Source organism: Dermacentor albipictus, chromosome 2 (genome assembly GCF_038994185.2).
Source record: "Dermacentor albipictus isolate Rhodes 1998 colony chromosome 2, USDA_Dalb.pri_finalv2, whole genome shotgun sequence".
NCBI classification, from domain to species: Eukaryota; Metazoa; Arthropoda; class Arachnida; order Ixodida; family Ixodidae; genus Dermacentor; species Dermacentor albipictus.
In genome coordinates this window covers 124,850,924-124,874,845 of record NC_091822.1, presented here as the reverse complement: position 1 = coordinate 124,874,845, position 23,922 = coordinate 124,850,924, and the positions used below count along the sequence as shown (strand labels likewise).

Here is a 23,922-nt window from a genome sequence, read left to right as displayed (position 1 = left end):
TTAGGCCGCAGAATATGAGAATTTGACAGTACGCAAGCAATCACTGCTGCCTGGATACTATCATAGCTGTTGAAAAATAATTTCGTTACAACTAGGGCTTTCGACGCCTACGGCGGTGACTTGTGATGTGCCGTCGCGACGATTCATTTTTTTTACTAAAGTTTTGCACTTTTCAATATCATTATTTCTCAAGTTGCGTCGCACTGTATGCTTACCGGTCTTCTCAGCGAGCAATTTACGTTCCTTCTTTTTCTTAATCCAGTACATTTATTCTTTGGTGCAAACATATGAGCTTATGCCACGGCTTCTTTTTTTATGTGCTTCTAACCGTTCTCTTTACAATCCAGTGAACTTGCCATTATCTAGAATCAACTAGTTCATAGACCAAATGTTCACGACATTAGCCGGGCAGCGCGTGCGGGCGAGCGTCTCACTGCACGCTATCTGCTACTCACCGAACATCGCAACGCCCAACGCCGTAGCAGAAATCTTCGCAGAAGTGCTCGCTGCACACCCGATTTGCAGCCGATGGCTGCTTTCCGGTTCTACGTTTCGCGATCCAAGCTACAGCAAGCTTCTTGTCCTGCGGGCTCCGTTGCGTACGGCCAGCACCGAACCTACCATGTTGGACACCTTCAAAGGCAGCCACTACACGTTATAGGGTTTTCAAGCGTTGTGAAGCGCACACCCGAAGCGGGTAAACCTCCCCACTTACTCAGAACCGCAGCGCAGGCAGGACTTTAAACTTTCGTTTTCAGCTCGCTTCGGCGCTTCCGAAGCAACCAACTGGGCCGCTGCATCCACGTGATCCCTCATACCACGTCACGCCGACGGCGGCGCCAGCTTTTTCAGTGGTGGAGCTCGCCCCCAATACGTTTACTTGTGCAAGCGCATAGGGGCAGGCGCCTGCTCACTTTTCCTCCGGATCAACTTGAAGAGTTACGCCCATTTTCATTTTTTTCACTCAAGAGTGAGGCATGCCTCATCACGGCGACCTCACATCCACATTGCTGATATATATATATATATATATATATATATATATATATATATATATATATATATATATATATATATATATGTATGTATATATGCGCGCAACTAAGTTACGCAAACAGGCGAAGCCGCATGGTGCAGCCACGCCACGTGACCACGCTCCGCACTATTCATGTGCGACTCGAGCCTGCACATGAGAAGGCACCGTCCTTTTTTTTTTTTTTACCACCCGCACCCAGCTGTGTACGGAACTCGTCTTCCCAACCACACGCGTTCCTCGAGTACGTTGTAAGCGTACACACATACGGGCACGTCGACCCCCACACTCCGCAACGCCCTTAGCACCGGTGCAAACATCCGAGTGAGGAATGGAGGTCTTTCGGGAGCCCGCTGCAGTCTCGCCATATCGTATGTAGCTGAAAGCAAACCAGTAAAGGCAATAAACGTGCTTTCCTTTGCCCCCAAGACCCCGCGCGTTCTACATCTGCAACAGTTCAGACGTGGTCACATGCTTGGCTATGTTACGAGGGGCGACAGCACCGCCACGATTTATTTGCGCAGAGAGAGACTTGCGCCATGGCTTCATGGTGTGTCTGGTCTGTGTGCGTGCCATATATATATAGCGGCAGAGACTACGCAGCCGTTGAGGTCGGGGGTGCCACCATTCTGTACACTGTCAAATTCCTTCCCGTTGGCATTTTGAACACATCGGAGAGGCCGCTACAGCCCTATGTGTGCCAATCAGAAATGACAAGGTGGCGAATTGCGACAATACGGCGGAACCTGAGACAATGTCCGGAAAGGAAGCCCGGGTGACACGCGTGTTTTTATCTCGCACTCAGTCCTTGCCTTGACTCAGCCACGTGTGCCTCAGTGGGACACGTCGTTTCGTGTTTCCGTGCGCGGGAAATTTCAAGCCGGAATGAGCGCGCAACGGCAGTTCGGCAGAAAGCCGGAAGTTGATTGCTCTAAGCTGACATAAATTCGTCAAAAGAAAGAAAAGAAGAAAGGAATATATCGTTTGAATCTGCATTTAACTCTACCATTTCCGCACGTACGTACGTAGTAGCTACAACACACGTTATGCGCGACTATGGTGCTCGCCCCTGCGAATTAATGCAATTTTATTGACCCTATATGCGCTCTAAAGCGTACATCGATGGGCGATGGTGTGACACATACTCCACTCACCATGCGGCAATATTTGAGGGAAACGGTTTGTTGAAATGGGTTCTTTAAATGGAACTTAAGGAAATTAGTTATTCCCGCAGCTTTTTGAAGAAATGTGTTTGCAATAACTTTTCGGCTTAAGCTTGTGTCGTGTTCTTCCAAAAGACATAAAGGAACCTTCTTCTTTTTAAAAATTAGTTATACTGTTTTGCATCCTGAAACAAATTGGAACGAACCCTTACTTGTTATAGGACAGCAAACATAAATGCAAGATACGTTACGAGAACCAAGTCTTGTTATAAATAGTTCATTCCGAGAAAGCCTTTATCGCGCAGCCACGGCCATGTTTTTTTGCACAAGCCACCCTTAAGAGAAGCCGAAGTTTCTATATACAGGCACCTATACTAAACAGAAAAAAAAATTGCTTAAAAAGCATTACAGTAGACTCCTGTTATTCAGACCTCGGTTAATTAGACTTATCGCTTAATTCGAACGCATTGAAAAGTACAGCAACAATGCATTTTTGGGGGAAGGAAAACGCATTAGCTCAAACGCGACAGCATACTGCATGCTTCGGTTAATGCAACCCCACGGACCATCACGCACGCAGCGGTTACTAAAACCTTGAAAACAAGAAATTCAGCAGACGGCGCTCCTGATTTATTGTCTGTTTTGATAATTTTGTCAGCGCCGACAACTGTGTTGAAGTCTGTGGGTCATTCAGCGACGACGACAACACTGTCTGCAACCTGACAGACCAACGCTGAGGCAGCGTTAACATTAATTGAGCATGTCGGCGATTTACGCCGCTTGTTGGTTGAGTCGCGCTTCAATAAGGAAGAAGCGAAACGACATCGCAGGCTACAAAAATACGGATTTCAATTCGTTCATTTCACTGCCATTTTTTAATTCGACCTTCCGGATAATTCGACCAAATCTCGCGATCCCGCAGGGGTCGAATTAACAGGAGTCGACACACACACACACACACTGGCCTTTCTTAGCCTTGGCAAACCGCTCCAAAAAAAAAGACGCAAATAAAACGAAAGACGGTGTGGCGACGCCGCATTGAAGTTCGCGCACCGGCGCCCCGTGATGTCATGGATTTTGACGGCGCCTGCTCGGGCCTATAGCTAATTAATTCATAAGCAAAGCATGACCCCATTGCATTCTAAAGGAGCGGAAGACTGAACTTAGCACGTTCAATGAACTTTCACTGAGCCACAGCCGGCTCAAATACGAGACCACACTTTGAAAACCGTGGCGTCACACTGACGCACCAGCGCAATGATTGTACAGTGCATAAATCCTTTGCACCACACAGTTCCTCACAAAATTCACTAGAGGGAACTCTGTCTCTACAATAGCGTCGGTGATAGCTACAAGCACGGTGGTTCAACCAGCACCGGAACTATGGGAAGTATGGATTTACCTAAACTTTGCCCCTGTGACTTCGAACGCCTTTTTGATCTCGCGAATCGATCATGCTCAATAAAGTATTGGCGTATAAACGCAACAATTCGTCACGTTGAAAACCGAGTGCTTGAAAATTTAGAAAACGTGAATCGTAATAAATGACTTCGCAGAAACGTTTGAAGCTACACAACCACAAATCTACGTACTAACCATCAGTCCCATGGTACACAGCCGATCGAACGAGCGACCGCAGTGCCAGAGTTAGCTCTAATATTTTTTTCTGGGAAACTCTATATATGCCTCCTCGCGCACCTGAATGCCACAACCGCTAGGCCAAACTGCATAAACAAACAATGCGCACCGCAAGCAAAATCAATCACCCATCCCCCCCCCCCCCACCCTTCCCTGGCGTGCGCGCCCAGTTTAAGCGCGGTTTCGTCAAGCTCGCGAGAAAAGGCAAGCGAAGACGCCGCCACCATCAATCGGAAACAATGCCCGTTACGGAGAGGGACTGGCGTCCACCCGTAAACAGGCCGAGCTCGCAATGTGGGAGAACGCCTTCAGCGAGGCCATTGTGGAGCGCAGGCCCCTCGCAGAAAGAAAGAAAGAAAGAAAGAAAGAAAGAAAGAAAGAAAGAAAGAAAGAAAGAAAGAAAGAAAGAAAGAAAGAAAGAAAGGTGGCGCCGCTCTCGGAAACATGGTCGATGCTATCAATCGAACCATTTGCTCACGCTTCCGCACTCATTTATGCCCCGAAAGCGCGCGCGCGCAGGCTGCACGGCACCGCCACTTGGAATTCGGCGCCGCCGATGCGCTCCCATGCACTACGTTCTCGCTTCGCGTCGGCGAGGGAACGGTCCACGCCATCTCAAGGTCGTTCCGGACGCACAAAAGGACTGGGTTAAGGGCGCCCCGCGGCATTCCCAGGAAGTGGGGCAGCGCGCGGAGCTAGGAAAAGCGTGCGCCGAAAACGATCCGAGCGACTTTTGCTTCGAGAGGATGCCGGGCGGAAGTATACAATATATGAAGGGTTGCAGTGTTCCCCGCCGTACGTGTGCGCTTATACTACAGACCATCCGGAATAGAGTTGAGGGCCAGTCGGCCGTTGTCGACAATGGCTGACTGGAGTGTTTGCTCTTTGCTTTTCTTTCCTTCTTTTTTTTTCTGTTTTGCGACGTGAGCTGTATACTACGTCGCACTGGATCGTTCAGTATGACGAAGTGAGCGAAGCAAAACAAGAGAACGTCGTCGATTGGGGGGAAGTCGCAAACGACGTGCGAGCGGGTCAAAGCTTTGCCCTTGCGTTTCTGTGAAGGCGATGCCGAAGGCAACGCGGAAGACGCGGGCTGTGTGTCTTTATGCGCGCCTCCGCAAACAATGGCAGTGTTTCAAACCGCCGCGGTTTAGTGGTATACGAGGACAACCGAAACGGTTAAAAATAGGCTAATACGTTCTCTCTCCTCTCGACAAAGAATTTCGGCAGACGTATAGAACATTCGCGCAGTCCAGAGCGCATCCTTTTATATTTCAAAACACGGGCTACTAAATAGCACGCTATGTGAGAAGGATCGGGCGGTTTCGACACAAAAAAAAAAAGCAACGCACGGACATCCGTGTTGCATCACGAGCATAAGGGGTTATCGCTTTACCGCATGGAATATCATATGTGACACACAGCGATGGTGGGACAGCCGTATGACCTTTTGGCGCAGGCAAAAGTCTGATTTGGCGCATGTCCCAATATGGGCCTGAATAACGTAAACCTATTCCAATATTTTTTTATTATTATTCCAAATCCGCCATTAGCCCTCCGTGATACGTCAAAATGGCTCTAGCCAAGCCCATTTGGGCGGAGCCCGAGCCATTTTGACCTATCACGGAGGTCTAATGGTGGATTTGGAATAAAAACACACTGGAATAGCTGTACGTTACACAGGCGACGGACGCAGTTTTATTCGACATAGTCAAGAAATATAACGGAGCTGACTTTATGCGCATCAATGTGGTACCTTCGGGCTAAAAATTACCATTAGCGTTATTATATTTTAACAAAATGCCTCTCCTTGCATGTTTATCGCGGTGTAAATCCGCTTCTACCATTTAGAATTGCAACAGGCGTTGCGAGTTCGGCGCGCTTCAAGCGAGCGCGAAAAAAAGTTCGACGAACTAGTGCGCACGTCAACAATGCCACGCCCTATATAGGACGTGCGCGACTTACCCGAAGTTGCATTGAAGACGTCCTCAGGTTTCTCATAATGTGCACAATCTATCCTGCATAACTGTGCCGTGAAATATTGCTCTTATGCCTCCTTCGGCGAAGGTACGGCACAATTATGGGCTAAAATGACGTCTTGGAGGAAGATGGCGCAGAGGCTCGCCCTTGGCGCAATTTGGCGCAATAGTCGCAGCTGTTCCACTACTGCTGTTTCTTAGCACTATTATTTTCACAAATTATGTCGTAAGATATAAAATGTTAGTGGTTTTGCAATAAACAAGACGTGCACTGGTGTTGCCATGTTACAAGAGCTAACGATAACAGCGGCAACAAAGAACTCAAGCAAGGAGGAGGACGAAGGCATTTTTTCCGGCTTGCTTCAGCAAAAAAAAATCGCATAAAATGTAGCGCTCTAAAAGGTGTCGGCCTAGCTATTGAGGCAACCACTCAGCCAATCAAGGAACGATCATTTCATCGAATTTTAAAGAAAATTGCACTTGATGGAACTCTGAGAAATACTAAGCTTCATTTTTGCAGTAAAACTTATAAGCTATTTCTCAATGGTTCGAGTATATTATTGCAGGTGTATTGCAGGTGTTCGAGTATGTTCGAGTATGCAGGTGACGTGTCCAGCGAGTGGACATGCCCATTTCGTGTGCTGTAGAAGTGCTGATTGATTGGGCTGGGGTCAGAAGGAGAGAAGCGCCCCCAGTTAAATGGCACTTCAGCAGCCGCAGATGAAATGGACATGTCCACTAGGTGGACATTTACAGAATACCCCCTACTCCGCCCAGATTTCCTGCAATTCCCCTTTATTTGTATGGTAGAAAATACACCTGCACTTAAATGGTGTGTCTTATATGATACGGGACATATAAACCGCAACTATGCGTTTCTTTGAAGGAAGTGAAGTTTGTTCTAACACCTCTGGCGTAAACAAAGGCTTGTCTAATTTGTTTTCATACTAAACCAAAAATTCATGCAGTGCTGAGTTAATCAATCTATAAGGCCACGCGTCTTGGCACACGAATTTACGGCGGCACGCTTTGTCCCATCTCTGCGAGGTGCAGTCGTTCGATCATTTATCATACGAATCCTATTTTCGCACTATTAAACGCAAACGGTAAAATGGCTGCAGGCGTGCGTGCGTGTGTGCATTTGTGGGTGTGCGTGCGTGATCAAGACATCCCGCGAATGCGGAGATTGTTGCGAATCATCCCGCGTTGTTGTCCCTGACCGAAATCGGTAAAACGGCTGCAAGCATGTGTGCGTGCGTGCGTTGCGTGCGTGCCTGGGTTTTACAATTCTGCGATCAGGAAATCGGCCTAGACGATCCTGACACACCAAGTACAACCAGGGCACACGGTAAGACATCGAAACAAATTCAGCAACAGGCATACCTGCACAGGCTAAAACACACGCGCAATCGTCCTCCCGCGCGCCCATTCTCCCACGCACCACATAACTGTCAATCATCCGGGAAAGGACACGCACACACACACAGTGAGCTGTTGACATCTCCAATGCAAAGACTGCGTACTACACAACTCGCTCGTCGTCGCGGGCCTGTTTGTCCGCGTATACCAGTGACGAAGCGCATAGCCAACTAAACGCTTGACAAGCTAGGGTCCATGGGCTTTGCCTCGACGCCAGCGCCTCCGTAGGCATCGAGGCACTCTATGGCGATCGGGCGTGCAGCGCCGCCTCGTGACTCCCCCTGAAGCTCGCACACGCGCATCTAACATCGCCGCTCGAAGCGAGCGCGCGAGTTTGTTGAAAAACGACTCGCGTGATGTAGTGATCAATTGTTCTTCCGCATCGCGTACACATCGCGGCGCACCAACAAAAAGGGCGGGAAACCGCGGCCTTGGCAAGGCGGGAGAGCACGGCGCGCCCCGTATACATATATGTATACGCGTTGTCGCGCGCGAGAACCCCGCCATCAATCACTCGGGTCGTCCCGGCGTGGTACCTGGCGAACGCATCGTAATGACGGCTCTCAATTTTCGGCGCGGCCACGTATACGTATGCGGGGTGTGCGTGCGGCCGACAGCTGCGACGTTTGGTGCGTGCAACGCTGCCGCCGTGGCTGCATGCACGTCGATCAGCCTGCAGCAGCAGCAGCAGCTGCCGCCACGGGGTCCCGTCGCGTTCGGTCGTGCCGCGGGCCGGTGCCGCCGCCCAAAACAAGCGCCGGTGGCTTGCGCAAGTGCTCCTTTCGGTCAGGGACAACAACGCGGGACGATTTGCAACAGGCTACGCATTCGCGGGACCTTTTGATCTCATTTGCGCCTCGCAGTGTAGACTTCGTCCCCCTTTCTCGTCGTCCTTTGTGTCGCTTCGCACTGTTTATCGAGACCTAAACAAGCCTGGTCGTTGGTACCTGCGCACACGCTACACCGAAATCGTTCAGCGACGCTTTCAATATATATATATATATGTGATGGTTTTCTGATAGACAGTGTCCATGGCATAGCCCAGCTTTAAGGGCCGCTCAGCCTGCTTACCCAAATTCAATGGTCTTCAAGGAGGTGTATAGGAACCCCGAATATAAAGTGGTGTGTACATATAGTAAAAAAGATTTTCTTAATTGTTTCCTCTTCCCAGCAGCTTAAACGATCGCCAACGAGACATATGGGACTTGGTACATAAACATTCAGGGGCGTTGTCACACGCGAGCGCTTCACCAACGTATACCTCATCGCCGCAGACAGTTGTGTGTGGCGATGGACGCACACACGGACGCACGCACGATCAGCAAACGAGTCACGCAACAGCGAAACGAGGGCCGGTATATAAATGTATATATGGTTTCCATTTTGCTCAATTCTATTTGTTATATTCCACCATTCCAGCTATGCCGATCCCCGCGATAACGTATACACATAAACAGAGCGCCGCTACGACCTTTCACGAAGCACGCGGCAGGGGGAAAAAAGAACAAATGGAACAGAATCGTCGTGCTATCTATCCTTGCCGAGCTCTGTCTCCCTGTCCACGTGACGTAGATTCTCCTCCGCGACTATACGTATAACGACGCGACAACGACCCTGATCGCACGAGGAAGAGTCTCTCGCAGAAGCAATAAACTCGAAGTCAAGTATGCGTTAAACTACATAGCGTACGTGCTTCAAGGGCCACACGCACTCACTGCGGCACGTCCGCGCGGAGCTGGGCAGGTTTACAGCAAATGGGAAGTTCTCCGCAGTTATCCCGGTTCGTCGAGCGTATAGCGGCACAGCGCGCACAAACTCGAGCGCTCGTACTCGGCGAGGCGCGCGCGCGCAATCGCAATGTACCTAGTACACGCATGCATCGCGGTCTCCGTATACGTTGCTACACAGCGATACGCCACTTTCGCAGAGCGAGAAGGGGGAGGCCTTTGAAGACGCCGAGCGACCCGCCAAATCACCGCGCCGCAAGAGCGCGCTCACAGAGTTTTACGGGCGAACCATATAAGTACATATATATATTCGTGGCGCCGCTGGCGAAGCTGCCTGGCAGCGCACAAGATGCACGAGAGAACCGCGTTGTTGTTCTGCATCGGCGAGGAGCTATTTCTGCGTGCACGCACAAGTACACGGAGTCGCGGGGTTCTACACTTGCGCTGCGGCACACGCGTTCCGACGGTGGCGGAACGCGAACGTACGCTCGTGGTGGAAATAAACTTTGGGCGCCCGTTGAAGGACGTCCGTCAAAATTATTATAATGCGGACTGCATATACCCCATATACGACGTTTTGAGGAGTCTGCCGTTGCGTCTGCTTGGGCTACGTAGTTGGTTTGTTATCGGTAAAGGCGGACTATACATTGCATTTTAAGTGAGCCAAGGGCAGAACTTCGTTAAGTTTCGATAACGTTCAGCGAGCAGCAACGGCCAAAATATGGTAAGAAAGAAAATCCGTGACGTCATATCCGTGACGCATCGGCGCTGCACTTCCGACGCAGAATTCAAGAAACGAAACTTTGGCCTACGTTCTGCCATCTAATAATCAACCTGTTAACGTCTATTTAATAAACGTATGGAGTTATTAAATTTAGCCTCAACTGTTTTACTTTCTCTTTATTGTCCATTTACGTTCCTCTGGACGAAATAAAACAGTGAACTCAAGGCGAACGTGTTTCAGACGCTGTGCGATATCCCTGCGGGCAAGGAAATAAAGAAAGAAAAGCCCACTTCCTCGTCGCGATAACAGCGCACAGGAGACAAGGCGTTCAGCTCTTGCGCAGACCTTCGCAAGGTCTCGACGACCGCTTCGTCTGATGTCGCAACTGCGCCTTCCGAGTTTCAATGGGCGGGATGTACGCGGTCTCGTATAATACAAGAGGATGCGCGCCTCGCAGAATTGTATACGACGCGAAAATTCAATTCGAAACACCGCGGATGTTTCTGCGGCGCGTCAGGCGCACGCTATCAATCGCACCTCGAGATACGGGTAGCGCTGCAAGAAGAACGGTTGTTGTCGCTGTTGTCTTCGTCGTCGTTGTTGTTGCAAGCGGGATCACAAGTCCCACACTGAGTCATTGGAGAACATAACCGGCGGGCGGATTTTAGGAGACACTTTCGTATGCGCTCCAGCAAACGAGGAGTCGTCTGCTTGACTCCTGCGGTGGAGAAGTCCAAGCAGACCCTAATTATTTCGCTATTCCTACAACTATACTATATATAAGCCGTCACCTGACAGCACATGTCCGCCAGCCGCGCTCTTCTGCTGGAGCTTCCAGCTCGGCACCCTGTAACGACCATCCCACCAGCTAATTCCTCAGGCGTCTGACGTCATCGTTGTCCTGCGGCCCAGATGGCATCTTGGCCGCCATTATCAAAGCCTAGGGCGGCATCTATGTATATATGAGCTGATATCAATCTTGCTGGTTGTTTGAATAATTCCACTTCCCCATGTGCTTGGAAACCTCCTCGCGCTTATCGCGTCTTTAAATCCGGCATCAAAATAGATGTCGCAACGGCTGATTTCTCTTCTCTCTGCAATTTCCAAGCTTTCAGAATTAGCTATTCACAGCGCATTGCTGTTTGGCGTAAAAGATGTACCCGTTCCAAATCGGCATGTATTTCTTTACGGCCGCTGATTGACCACTAACCTTGTCAGCTTTACGATGCAGGTTTTATTTCCACGCCCGTCACACAAAGGAGGGAAGTTGCCGATTACTAAGACCTCAGCAAAGTGTTTGACGTGGTCAATCATCCCCTACTGCTCCAGAAGCTTGCGCACTATATACGGTGCTGAAGCTGCTATTGTGGCTCTACCGCGCAGCTATCTCCTCGACAGGTCCTGCTTCCCGAGCGTGAACGATCAATCATCCTTTGTTTTTACAGTATCAATGGTGTGCCCGAAGGTTACACGTAAGGTCCGCATCCCTTCTTAATTTTCATCAATGACGTTTCCTCAGTAATCCAGAAGTCTTCATTTCTTCTTTACGCTGACGACAACAAAATGTTTAAAAAGGTGCGCAGTATTGAGGACTGCCGCGTTCTGCAGTCCTACCTATATATCCTCATTCTCTGAACGGTGTGAAATAGGCTGACTATGAATTGATCTAAAACCACTTTTTTTTCGTATTGCCGTAAAACCCATCTTATATCGCCTTCCCGTATTCTGTTGATGGTGCAGTGTTGACGAGGGTTGCTGAAAAAATTGGAGTACGCTCAAGCTTCGCCTTTATTAAGAGTGGAACGCATAGCATTCAAAGATTCCTGACTGCTTCTCACGCTTCCCGGCAACTGCAGCTTATGTAACCGTTACGTTTTACCGGGAAACGCTGGCGGCAAACGCTATGCGCGAAGGCGAGAGGGCGAGCTTTCTGGTAGAAACGCGGCCTCTCGCGTGGGCCGATCCCGTAGATAGTGCACAGCCGCGAAAAAAGAAAAGGTTACATCATTTTCAGATTTATGTTATTGTGACGCACTAATTAATATTTAAGTCTGAGAAGATTTAACATAACATGCACGCACTGTCGGTGTTTCGTTTGATGACATTTGTTTGTGGGCTGTCATTCTCAAAATTCCGAGGTATAAATTTGTCAAGAATGTAGGACAAGGTACGAGCAACATTAGCGATAGAATGGTGTGGCAATATAACCCGCATATGCCGCATGCTAAAAAATTAAATTATGGGGTTTTACGTGCCAAAACCACTTTCTGATTATGAGGCACCCGTAGTGGAGGCCTCCGGAAATTTTGACCACCTGGTGTTCCTTAACGCGCACCTAAATCTAAGTACACGGGTGTTTTCGCATTTGGCCCCCCACCGTAATGCGACAGCCGTGGCCGGGATTCGATCCCGCGACCTCGTGCTTTAGCAGCCCAACACCACAGGCACTGAGCAACCACGGCGGGTTATACCGCATGTCGTACAGCAAGACGTGGCATATATATATACTTAAATATATACTATGTTCGCTCACGGACAACGCCGCCAACGCCGACACCGTCACCGAATTTTCTGCGACACGGTGCCCTTAACGCTATCGCGTTAATAGGCAATCTTATATATTGACCCTTTTCGCGGCGATCCCGTGGGCGCTGCCATGTTAGATCACGTGGGGAAGCGTCCATTGCTTGCCTCAACTGCCTCCATTGCCTCCGCGTTTACAATGGGTGTGTATGACGCCGGTGCGGTTTAGCAAACCCCTATTTCGGGATATATCGTAGACGGTGATTGGGTGGACAACACGAAGCATTGGCCACCGCTTCAGAGAACATGTAAAAGCGCTTTGGAAGCTGATTAAGCTATGTCCAAACGGCGCGAGCAGCGTATATATGGCGCTTGTTTTAAAAGTGAGCCTTATTGTTTTAACAGCGCGGCTAAATATATGTATTCCAAGCCCATGAGTTGAATCAGGATTAATGTGTTTCGCTCTTCGTTCTTTATTTGGCAAATATCTTGAAGCAGCGTCTAGTCACATTTATGACTTCCTCGGTGCGGTCACTATCTGATTATTTTCTGCCTAATCGCTCGCGGTTGTGCTCACTTCCGATTGATTTGTTCTTGCTGCGCGCAAGGCTTGAATCGTAGCCGTGTGGTACGTTGTAATACCTCGTAGCAAAGATGTATTATCGTTAGTAGCTCGCTTACTCTTCTGGACCGTCACGAAACATTCAGCTTCGACCATTCACGCGCTATCGGTGTAGCCCGTCATTTATTGTGCGTATATGGTGCGCATATATTCAAGTGTGCGCCCATTCACTTATTCACTCGTTGGCGATATATTCGGGGTACGATTCCATGCCAGTTGGGGTATATGTGTGTAGATACTGCGCGCGAAACACGTACTATGACAGGAAGGGGCGCTACTCCCTTTGTCATTGTTTAACGAGCGGTACTCACTCTTACCGACGTTCCGGGGCTGAAGCACTTTTTTCTTTAAGGTTAGCGATACAACGATAGGCGGATGAGCAAATTTCTGTGTCCTCGAGGAAAGCCGTAGATTTCGAAGTACCGGTAACACGTACGGACAGTTGCAGCAACGGTCCGCGAACTTATGGCCACACAGGTTCATTCCATTCCTTAATATGTCAGTCACTACTTTTGCAGTCAACTACTGCAGACGTCTTCAAGCCACACGATTCAATCCGTCACGATAAGAGCACAGCGCGTTGACAAACTCAGTTGCACTTCCGACAGCTGATCGCACAGAAGCAAGGTGGAAGCGGTGTAGTGGTTTCGTATTCATGCGCTGTCGCTGAGGCGACGTGCGGCGCGTCGCCGAAGGCGCCATCTCGTTTCTCTAGAACAAACTGCTCCGCAAAAAAGGTCCAGCCGCTTCTCCGTCCACTCCTAAGCCCGTAGCATCATGAGGCCGGCGCCTGGTCGGTTCTGTCTACATGCTTACAAGGGAATTCCGTACCCCAGTTCCCTTCCTCAATTGTTCGCATCCGTACGCAACCCATAACTTCAGTACTCCTCGGTGGTAAGGAGTATTTCACAAGCGATTAAAATAGCATACTAGCTGAGCTTAACCAGCAAAAAGCTCATGATTGTATATTCCCGACCTCGCGCACCAGCAACTTTTCAAGTTTGAATAATGATCTTACATTACCGCCACTCAGCTGTAGACGCAGTAGTACCAACGTCTTCTTTTTATGTAAAATAATTAAAGGAGTTACAACACTGCCTCTTCAAAGCCAAGGCGACTGAAGGTATTCACAATAAATAAATAAATAAATAAATAAACATCTTCGGATCTAGTAGCCTCTGTTTCACTGCGGGTTCCGCGCAGCAGACTACCAGGGAACATAGACCCTTCCACGTTTCTGCCCCTTTAAGCAGATACTAGCCTCTTAACGAAATGCAAAGTCTGCACAGCTCACATTTTCTCCAACCTGATATCCTTCAAAATGTGAGTGTTGTCTTCGTTCCGTTCACGAGTTTCGAACTTTTTGTTGAGTCTTCCTTCTAGCTGCACTCATCTCCTGTCTACACATACTTCCTCTTTCTGTATGTGTACTCCTTACCAGAATTGTGAGTTAATGTTGTATTGTTGCTTATTGTGCGGCTGTTTATCTATTTTTTTTTCATCTGAATTTTATACAACAAATTTCGTTGCAGCTCTAAATCTTTACTTTTTCTCTCTCTCTCTCTGTACGTACACCAACACTCAGACCACCTCACTGTCGTTTCCTACCACGTAAATGAATTATTATTATTATTATTAGTAGTAGTAGTAGTAGTAGTAGTAGTAGTAGTAGTAGTAGTAGTAGTAGTAGTAGTAGTAGTTGAACACATATAAACATCACCGATAGAGAGAGAGAGGGAGAGGACCTATACTGCATCGATTTCGCGTGAACCTGTGCCAGGTTACACTTATGAATTGCCTATAACACAGAACGACAGCGATGATGAGACCAAATTAGCGAAGGAATCGTCAGCAGCCTCCATTTTTCTGAAAGCTAACTGAAAAATTGTCATGCGCTCGTTTAGTCCACGGTCTTACTGGGTCGCGTACGTCACTTTAGCATCACTTTTGCAGAAGGAGCGCAGCGTGGAGACCCAACCTATCCAAAATGAACGAACAGGAATATTCGGATGAGAAGGCTTATACCATACGTAAGACCGCGGCAACGACTATCCACGCGTCGTGCGTGACGAGCAATATCGGCAACCATCGCCGCGTTTTCGGTACGACGTATACGTACACCGTGGTCCGGGAAGTCTCTCACGGTGCCCAGTACATTCAGGCCAAGTAGAGTGTAGAGACTGCAAAGGCACGACGACCACGGAAAGAACTCACGCCGTCGGCGCGAGCAAATGGAAAACCTATTGGTGCGTAACGTATTAACCCGAACACTGAAGTGTTTCTCTTTTTTTTTTTCGTTTGCGCACGCCGAAACGATGTAACGCGCGCAGCCTTCGTGTTATCACCGTGTTCGATCTCGCCGAGGCTTACCTCACTGACTTGCCAGCAGTGTACCGAACCCCACTCCATTCCCCCACCCCTCTTTTCTCACCAACACGACATCCATTCATTCCACGCACCCCCCCACCGGCTGCACTCCATTTTTCCATTGCCTCGTCATTTAAGTCTCCTTGCGCCACCTGCGCGTTTATTGAGGAAAGCCGCGGGCCGTCCCGTTTTGCCCGCATTCCTCTACATTCCTCTCTCGTGGGGCGCGAACGAGAAAGATCGAACGTCCTCGATGCATTCACGAAACGCGCGCGTGCGTGCGTGCCGCACGCCGATGGTCACGGCGGGTTTTGCAATGCAGCCGTGCACGGGGGGGAAAGCCCTCGAGTAAGCACGCGGAGGTGCAGAGAAGAAGACCGCCAGGCTCAAGGTCACGCGCGTCACGCGCCGAAAACGCGCCGTAAAAAGAGGCACGAAAGCATGAAAACTGGGACAAAAGCCAGCGTGCACCAGGAGGACGAGGCTGGAGGGGAGAGGGGGGGGACTAAGCGGCATTTTTTGCTGCACGAAAACACTGCGCGCGTCGTATTCAGAAGCGGCGAGGAAAGAGACGAAGTGCATGATAATCCGATATTTCCCGAGATCGTGAATGACAGGGGGGAAAAAAAAAGCAAGAAGGCGCGATTCAACATTGAGTGGAAGTCTATAGATGGATGGATTTTTTTTTTTTAAATTTTAAGTAGTGGTAGGTGACGGCGGTTGTCGTCCCAGGGTCCCTCACTCCCTTACGGCTACAGCATCTGCCCGCCCCGCGACCCAGACCTGCTCGGCCGGGTCAGAGCTGAACAGTGTGGCCTCCCACTACTGCGTCGTAGTAATGCGCAAGCCCTGTGGACTATATACTAAGGATAGACGTTCTGGGACAGCCCCATATAGTAAGTGAAACAGACCGGCAAATACGAATGTCGCTGTGGGCTAGTTGGCGGGGTGAAGAGAATTGGGTGTGTATGAAGCGCGCGTGATTTGTCGTGAGGGCCACGACTGGGGTGACAACGTCTAGTCGACATCCACTAGGATCACGTTCATCTGTACTGAATTGTATATCTGCGACACAGACTACTCTGCGTTCAACCGACCTCGCGTTAAATGCGAAAGAGCCTGGATTTTTTGTCGATTTCCGCAGAGTGCGAGGCGGCCACCGACACAATAAACGACATAGGAACAGCAACCCACAAGGAGCTTTGGTGGAAATCGGAAAAACATGCGCCAGTGCTTTATTGATAAACTTCTATCTCCGATAAAAAGCAGAACTGAGTATAAATAATGGTTCACCTGGAATTGAATTCTGAGTTTGTACGTGCCAAAACCACGATACCAATATGAGGCACGCCGTAGCGGGGGACTCCGAATTAATTGTGGCCACCTGGGGTTCTTTAACGTGCACCCAATGCACGATACACGGGCGTTTTTTGCAGCTCGCCCCCACCGAAACGTGGCCCCCGTCGCTGGGATTTGATCCCGCGCCCGTGGGCTGTACAGCGCATCGCCGAAGCCACTATACGCCTCCACGGCGGTTAAATGAATGGTTCAAGGATAATACCTCTTCGTGTCTCGAAAAATTCACTTTCGGTGGATTCAGACGTACACTCATCGATCAAACTTCGCCAGGGCAAGGCTTCATAACTAAGCGAGCACATCCTCCCGAGATTCGGAGGCGATTGCGTAAAGCATTTATCCCGAAGTTGGATGCAGGCGGAACTGTATACGGAAACGGTTTAATCGCGCTCTCGTCGTCAGATTTCGAGAAATATCGACGCTAACTTTACATACAGAAATTTGTGACGTCGCGGACGCCGAAGAAAGCCGACAGAAGCCAGTTTTCGAACAGCGCGAGACGTGACGAAAAACCACGATTGTAGCACGCCGACCCACCGCGCTGAGTTATGCAACCGTGGGCAAGTAAATCGCTCACGAGTATACACTCGACTCGTGTGCTCTCTCTACGATTGTGCCACAGACTAGGGATATATATATACTGCGAGTGAGCGAAGAAAGGTGTGATGGAATATGAATGGGAACAAGTGTCGGTATGTTTGAGCAGATCTGAGTATGAAGAGGAGCGAATGCCTGATAAGGTGAGCGTCAACTATAGAGTCGTACTGACAGTGACCTTGTGTGGAGGCGAGTAAGAACGCGAGTGGACGCTGAGGGTCGAGCGCGAGTGTTGGTGAGTATGTGTGCGAGCGAGCACGTGACCAAGGCATTGGTGGCGGGTTCGTTCCCCGGACCGCGGCACGAATTTTTTTGTTCAGCTGCGAAGCTTTTACCTTTTTTTTTTTTAAATGAGAAACCCGTATGTTTTTTCCACAGTAGCTTCGTGCCGCAGTCGGGTGGATGATCGTTTTTCCTTTCATATGAACCTCCCACCGCGTTGCGGGCTTCCGCGGAACTGGTTAGTCACTTCTTAATTTGATGCTAAGGTTGGCCACAAGATGTCGGACATGGCCCAGCACTTTTTCTTGAAAAAATGCGTATACCGCTGGCTTATACTGTAACAGTGTTTAAGTAACATCACGCTATACTGCTGGCTCACACTACAACCAGTGTTTAAGCAAGATCACGCATAAAGCCTGATTTACTGAGCAGGTTTCTTGAACTAATGACACTGCTTATAATGTACGAGGCATTACTTTTTTTAGCACCATCCATCTGAAGAGGCGGCTTCGACGCCAAATCCAAATGTACTACAAATTAACAATATTTCGCTAATTAACCTTAAAAATAATCGCTTTACGACTCGTATTGCTATTTACGTATTGGCGCCAGCGAGTTCGGCAGTCATATACACACAGGTATTGTGAATAATAATAATATTTGGCGTTTTACGTGCCAAAACCACTTTCTGATTATGAGGCACACCGTAGTGGAGGACTCCGGAAATTTTGACCACCTGGGGTTCTTTAACGTGCACCTAAATCTAAGCACACGGGTGTTTTCGCATTTCGCCCCCATCGAAATGCGGCCGCCGTGGCCGGGATTCGATCCCGCGACCTCGTGCTCAGCAGCCCAACACCATAGCCACTGAGCAACCAGGTATTGTGAGGTTTGCATCACTCTCGAGATACGAGCTCACAAATATTGTGACGAAGTGCATTTGCGTTCAAGGCTCAGATGTTTCAGAAAAAGGCCTCGGAACGGCAGCGCACTTTGCCGCGGCTTCGAAGTCTCTTACCTCAAAGCTCGATCCTGCAAGTTAAATCGAAAGTTGACCGCACAAGTTAACGTGTCTGGCAGTTTCGATCCCTCGCAGCCCGAACAACTTTATACGAAACGTCAACGGATTGTCAAAGTATGGTTGAGCACCAGCCCGGGCATGCAGCACCACCTACGCGGGTCCTCCCCTTCAATGTACGACCCCTCTCCCGCCTCCACACAGCCCCGACCAACTCACCCCCATTGGCGCGTCACCGTGGGACCGCAGCAGGATGCGACGCAGCAGGGGCGGCGTGGGCGCCGCCAGCAGGGCGCCCAAGGACGTCGCCGCCGACTCGGTCATCACCAGCGGTCGCCGCGACGGCGAGCACCATCCGAACGCGTCGGACGCGTGGACGCCGCCGCCGCTCGTCGCGGACAGGCGCACCGAACTGTCCACGGCACCGACCACGAGCACCATTGCCGGGTACACGGTGATTCACGCGTATACACTGCAGGACGGATCCCCCGTCCACTACAGGGAGGAAGAGGCCCCACGGGAGAATTTGCAGACGGCGTCGTCGGAGCACGCCGCAGGAGACCGCTCCGTGTTGTGCACACACTTCGCGAAGGAGAGAAGACCGAGCGGACGCAGAGCCTTGCACGCGGACCGTGTGGATCTTCAGCTACGAGTCCACACCTGCGGCGGTCCTCTGGAGACACCGGTGAGAGCCCGGACAGATACGCCCGGCTCCACAGTAGTGCGGGTACGGGTGACGCAGGGCACTGCAGCAGTGTCTTTTCCGTTACTCCAGAGGCCTGGACGGACGTCGGTGGCGCTCTTGACGGTGCACTAACCCGAACCTTGGCGGGACGCGGTCAGTCTCCTCTTCTGGCAGGGACGACACACGCGGACCAGCGATGTCGACTGTGCTTCGCAGCAAGAGCCTCTTCCTCCTCTGCATCGCGGCGGGTGAAGCGGGCCGTTTCCAGGGCAAAGGGACGAGCCAGCCGGGAGGAGGGGAAGGGTGGGGGGAGGGAAGTGATCTGCTTTCGGCCGGCTATACAATGCAACTGCCGCGGCGCGCTAACGACGTGCTCCTAACGACTGAGCCGTTGCAGCAGGCAGCCGGTGACCCGTAGTACGGCAGTCGTAGTGTGCGATGACCGCGCGCACTCGACCAAAGACGATGCCGACGCTGGTGATGCTATGCGTATATGCGGCTCTGCCCGCCCGTCCGTCTGTCTGTCTGCTTCGCCAGAGCTGCGTTGCATGCACCGTATGCAACCCCGTGGAGGCATGCCCCCAGTCAGCCGCTTCTCAGCATGGGCGCCCGCCAGAGAACGGCACATTCGCGGGCCACCAACTGACCCCCCCCCCCCCCCCCCACCTTCCAACCTCTTTGCACGCCACTTCCACGGTGAACACGAAAGGCACCACCAATGAAGGAGGCAGAAAGGAAAGAGAAGATCGTCACCTAGAGCAACAAAATAAGAACGAAAGGAGGATGACTCAAACAGGGCGAGAGAATCAAAAATGCGCGCAGGGCGTCAGAACGGCGACGGCGGCAGCTTCGTGACGGCTGCGGAGGAGAGAGAAGATGCTGCTGCTGCTGCTGCTGCGGCTGCTGCAGCCACTGTTGCTCCCGGGTCGTGATATCGCGTGCAACGCCCGCGATTTACTTTTTTGTCTCCTCCTCCTTTCTCCGTATACACATTCTGCCCCCCCTTGGTTCCTCTCTTCGTGCATCATCATCTCCCCGCTGCTGCGCATATGTACACAACACGTAACCACCCCTGCCGCTCTTCCTCTCTCTCCCATCTCTCTCTCTCTCTCTTCCTGCCTTGCATGACGCACACACAAGGAGGTGAGGCGAAGGGACGCCGCCTCGTCAAGTTCAGTGTCGGACGACGGAAGTCGTCGCACCGGGCGACGGAAGGATGCAAGGAAAGAAAAAGAAATCACAGGCTGGTAGCGCTGTATTCCAGCTGTCTAGCGCCCATCCACCCCTTCTCGTGCAAACTTGTCGTGTGCGCAGGGCCTTCGCATCCGTCGAGCGAAGGCGACAAGACGCGAGGGGTCCTCCCGACGCTGTTACTGCTGCTAACGCTGTCTGGACTGAAGGATGTCGTGGCAGCGACGCGCGATGCGTATCGAACCGACGTCGCGGTCGCATCTACGCACGTATGTAAGTACACCTCAAGGAATGGCTGCCTCATGGTCAAGACAAATGAATAAAATCTTACTTGAATAACAGAGTGGTACCGACACAGTACTTTTCACGGGCTCCGCTCCGACGGCCTCACCGACTACCGGATCGACAACGCTACTTAGAAAGAAAAAAAATTTAAAGATACCGAAAGTCCCAAGAAGGGCCACCCCACAGCATATGTACCGGGGTAAAATAAAAAAAAACGAAAGGAGCACATCCGCCAGTTTGCGCTCTTTTCTTTTATACTTAACGGTAAAGTGTGTGGGGATCGCACGCGCATCCCGATATCTCCGGAGCGGCCACGCGGTTATCACGCGATAATCACGTGCTCGCTCACGGAGGGTAGCGAGGAGAGGGCACCTTCGCCACTCCCGCTGCTCTTCGCGCCTGGCCGCGACGCTGCAGCCAAGGCACCCCGTTCCCTCCTTTCCCTTTCTTGGAACCGGGGAGACCCCTCTCCGCCGCTCGGGAGAAGCGCTATTCCCCCGACGGATCTTTGTCTCACGGTGGAAGAGCTAGCGAACGGCCGCATCTCAAATCCGCCGCTGAGACCGCCGCACGCCGTCCCCCCTGTTGCGCCCGGCCTTTGTGTGCGACTCACCGCCCCAGGGCCCGAGCGCGGAACCACTTTGGGTGAGCTGAACTCTTATCAGCCTCTTTTGTGGTTCCCACATTGTGCGGTTTGTTTCACCCCAGACGTGCGGAATTCTCCGCCGCTGCGGTTGTGTTTTGTGCTGTATTTGTATGTGTTGTGGCTGTTGTTGTCTGTTGGAATCAGTGTACACCAAGGTGAATAAACACCTTAGGTCGAGACTCACCCTGTCCCCACTGGCCTGAACCCGCCGTGGTCGCAACTCACTGCGAACCGCGGGTTAGGGGTCACAGCTCTGACTGCTAGGGCTGCTGCGAAAGTGCTAGGGAGCGACTGCCGCTCCGCCGGCGCTGTGCGATCCAGAGAAGGGTCAGGTGCGCACGCGCGAGCCTGAGTAATACCCCTATAAGTGCGAGCAATAAACCTTGCCGAAGTTACAGTAGTGCCAGGAGCCAAGTCACTCAGGATTCGCAGTATACCTGAACGGCTGTGCCTATAGCGTGCGCTTCGGTCAATAAGGACGGTCATTTCCAGTGGCGGCGAATGCTTCTTCTCTATTCCAATGGCATGCATCGCGAAACAAGTTCGGGAAGGGGTTTATGCGCAGCGGACCCTCAACAGTTACGCGTAAAAGACCTTCGAAACTTCTTTTTTTGTTGTTGTTCTTGCTCGTGCGGAGCGCAGATATACGACCCTTTTGTACGAGACACGCGGTGACAAGTCGGCATTGTATACATTCCGGCGCAAAGCGACAAGAGTTTAGCAGCACTTCCGCCATACGAGTCGTTTCCCTGAAAGTCTGCCGCGAGACTGCTCGCACCTACAGCTCTGATGGGCTTTCCACGGACGCTGCGCTTCCGATGGACGACCGCCACGCTCTGCTTGACCAGTGCCGCGCTACGGTGCCCTGCGTTGCGTGCGCTTGCCTGCGGCCTCGCTGACGCAGTTGCATGCAGTACCTGCGCCAGACGGCTGCTCGTGTCAGTCGCGTGTAACAGATGTGGTAAAACCTGATTAGCTCAACAATGTTGTGTCACTATTTGTGCCCGCGCATTCTTCGGGGAGGGGGGGGGGGGGGGGTCGCCGATATAAGTTATCATCACTGGTCGAGCGGCGTTCGGGCTGGCGGAGCCACACGCTCGCTGCATCGAAGGCATCGATTGCACACGCCGGCCCGTGCGGGAGTCGGTTTTCTGGACTCTTTCTATCTTTCCTTCTTTCTTTCTTTCTATATTTTTCAGTCGCTTTCTGTTTTTTCGTCGCTATAGGGCACACGAAAACCCTGCTGTCTGAGTCATAGTTGCCGGAACACCAAATGTGTGTGTGCACCGGGCGCTCGTGATCCTGATCGCTCTTCGTTGTACTCCTCTTATTTCTTCCGTTTATTTTAACCTTGCACCACACATTCTTCTTAATTAAGCCGTATCCCCCCACACCCCACCCCCTCGGGCAGACCGGAGCTGTAGCCGCGACTCTTCTTGCTCCGTACCCCCACATACCACACGCCCCCGGACTCCTTGCAGGGTTAACAAAACACCGCCTACATCATTGCGACAGCGATTGCGCGGAGACTCGAGGCGCGTTCGCGCCGCCGCCGTGCTGTCCTAGGTGCGACGGCGCGTGCGCATAGTGTTGAAGGTCACGTGATCTGCCGATTTCCGATGGCGCGGCGCAATGAACTGGCGAAGCAAGCGGCAGCTCATCAAGCCACGTCTGTGACCGCGAGCGCCTTTCGGTGCGCTTCCTGATCCGCCACTACTTCGCTTCCACCTCTATATAGGCAGGTTGCGAACGTAGTTCCCCCGCCTACTCGGGCGCCCCTCGCGGCGGCAAGCGCAGAACCGGCAGGATACGACCGGCCCGCTTGCGTTCGGAAAGCCTGTATGTGCACTGTTTCGCGCGTAGCGGTTGCCTTTTCTGAGCAATGCCGAAGTGCAACCCGAGCTGTTGAGTAGTGGGCTGCAACAGCACGTACACCAGCTCACGAGGAACAAAGTTTTACAGGTTTCCAAGCCGACCGTATGAAGCAGAACGGCGTCAACACTGGATAGCGCTCGTCCGACGGCATAAGCTGTTTTAAGTTCCGGCGTTATGCCAAGTGCGTTATAACGCTGAATTCTTTGCTTTTACAGCAATGATGGCAGCAACGGGACACCTACAGTAAGTGGCGTAGCTAGGTCGTCTGGCACCCGGGGCCCATAGGTCTTCTGTCCCCCCCCCCCTCCCCCGGGTTTATTGGAGGAAGGCGAGGATATCAACAATTTGTGTGTCTCCAGACGTATATGACCCCCCCCCCCACTGGCCCCTTGCACCCGGAGCCCACGCCACCCCCCCCCCCTTGCTACGCCACTGCCTGCAGTACGTACCAGGATATGCATCAAACAAAGTAGTTTGTTCCTACACTGTACCGCAGTAAAGCCGTGGAACTCTTTCCCAATCCTCTCCCATTCAAACAGCGCTAGGGCTTGCTGAGAGATTTGAGGAGGGGTTGCAGCCGGCTGAGCTGGCATACACTCTTCTGCGCCCATGGCAGCATATCAAAGAAGGTGCAGACGAGATCACCAAAATTTTTGACAACGTGGTTTATTGGAACCTCCTTTGCACGCACTGAAAAATCGCAACATAAAAGTATCGCACTTCCAGTAACTTGGTCGAAAATATTTTCTCAGCGTAGTCTTTTACTACTGATAAGTTGATCCCCTTTTTTTGTGTTTGGGGAGAGCAACGTTAGAATACCTCTGGTAGGTCTTACGAGTCGTTCATACGCCC

At 51.2% G+C, this 23,922-nt stretch overlaps 1 protein-coding gene across 5 annotated transcripts in view; it reads right to left on the bottom strand.

The window, feature by feature from the left end:
* LOC135910729 (CAP-Gly domain-containing linker protein 1-like) overlaps positions 1 to 23,922 on the bottom strand; it is a 155,104-nt gene that overhangs the window by 123,011 nt on the left and 8,171 nt on the right. Inside the window, exon 1 of one of the 5 annotated variants that reach the window (XM_065442777.2) lies at positions 18,608 to 19,273. The exons of 2 other annotated variants lie outside the window; for them this stretch is intronic. In XM_065442777.2, the coding sequence (XP_065298849.1) occupies positions 18,608 to 18,829 (222 nt within the window). In that variant the 5' untranslated portion in view covers positions 18,830 to 19,273. Of the gene's footprint in view, positions 1 to 18,607; positions 19,274 to 23,922 lie in introns of those variants that run through there. 2 more of the 5 variants (XM_065442776.2, XM_065442782.2) reach the window with 2 other exon arrangements.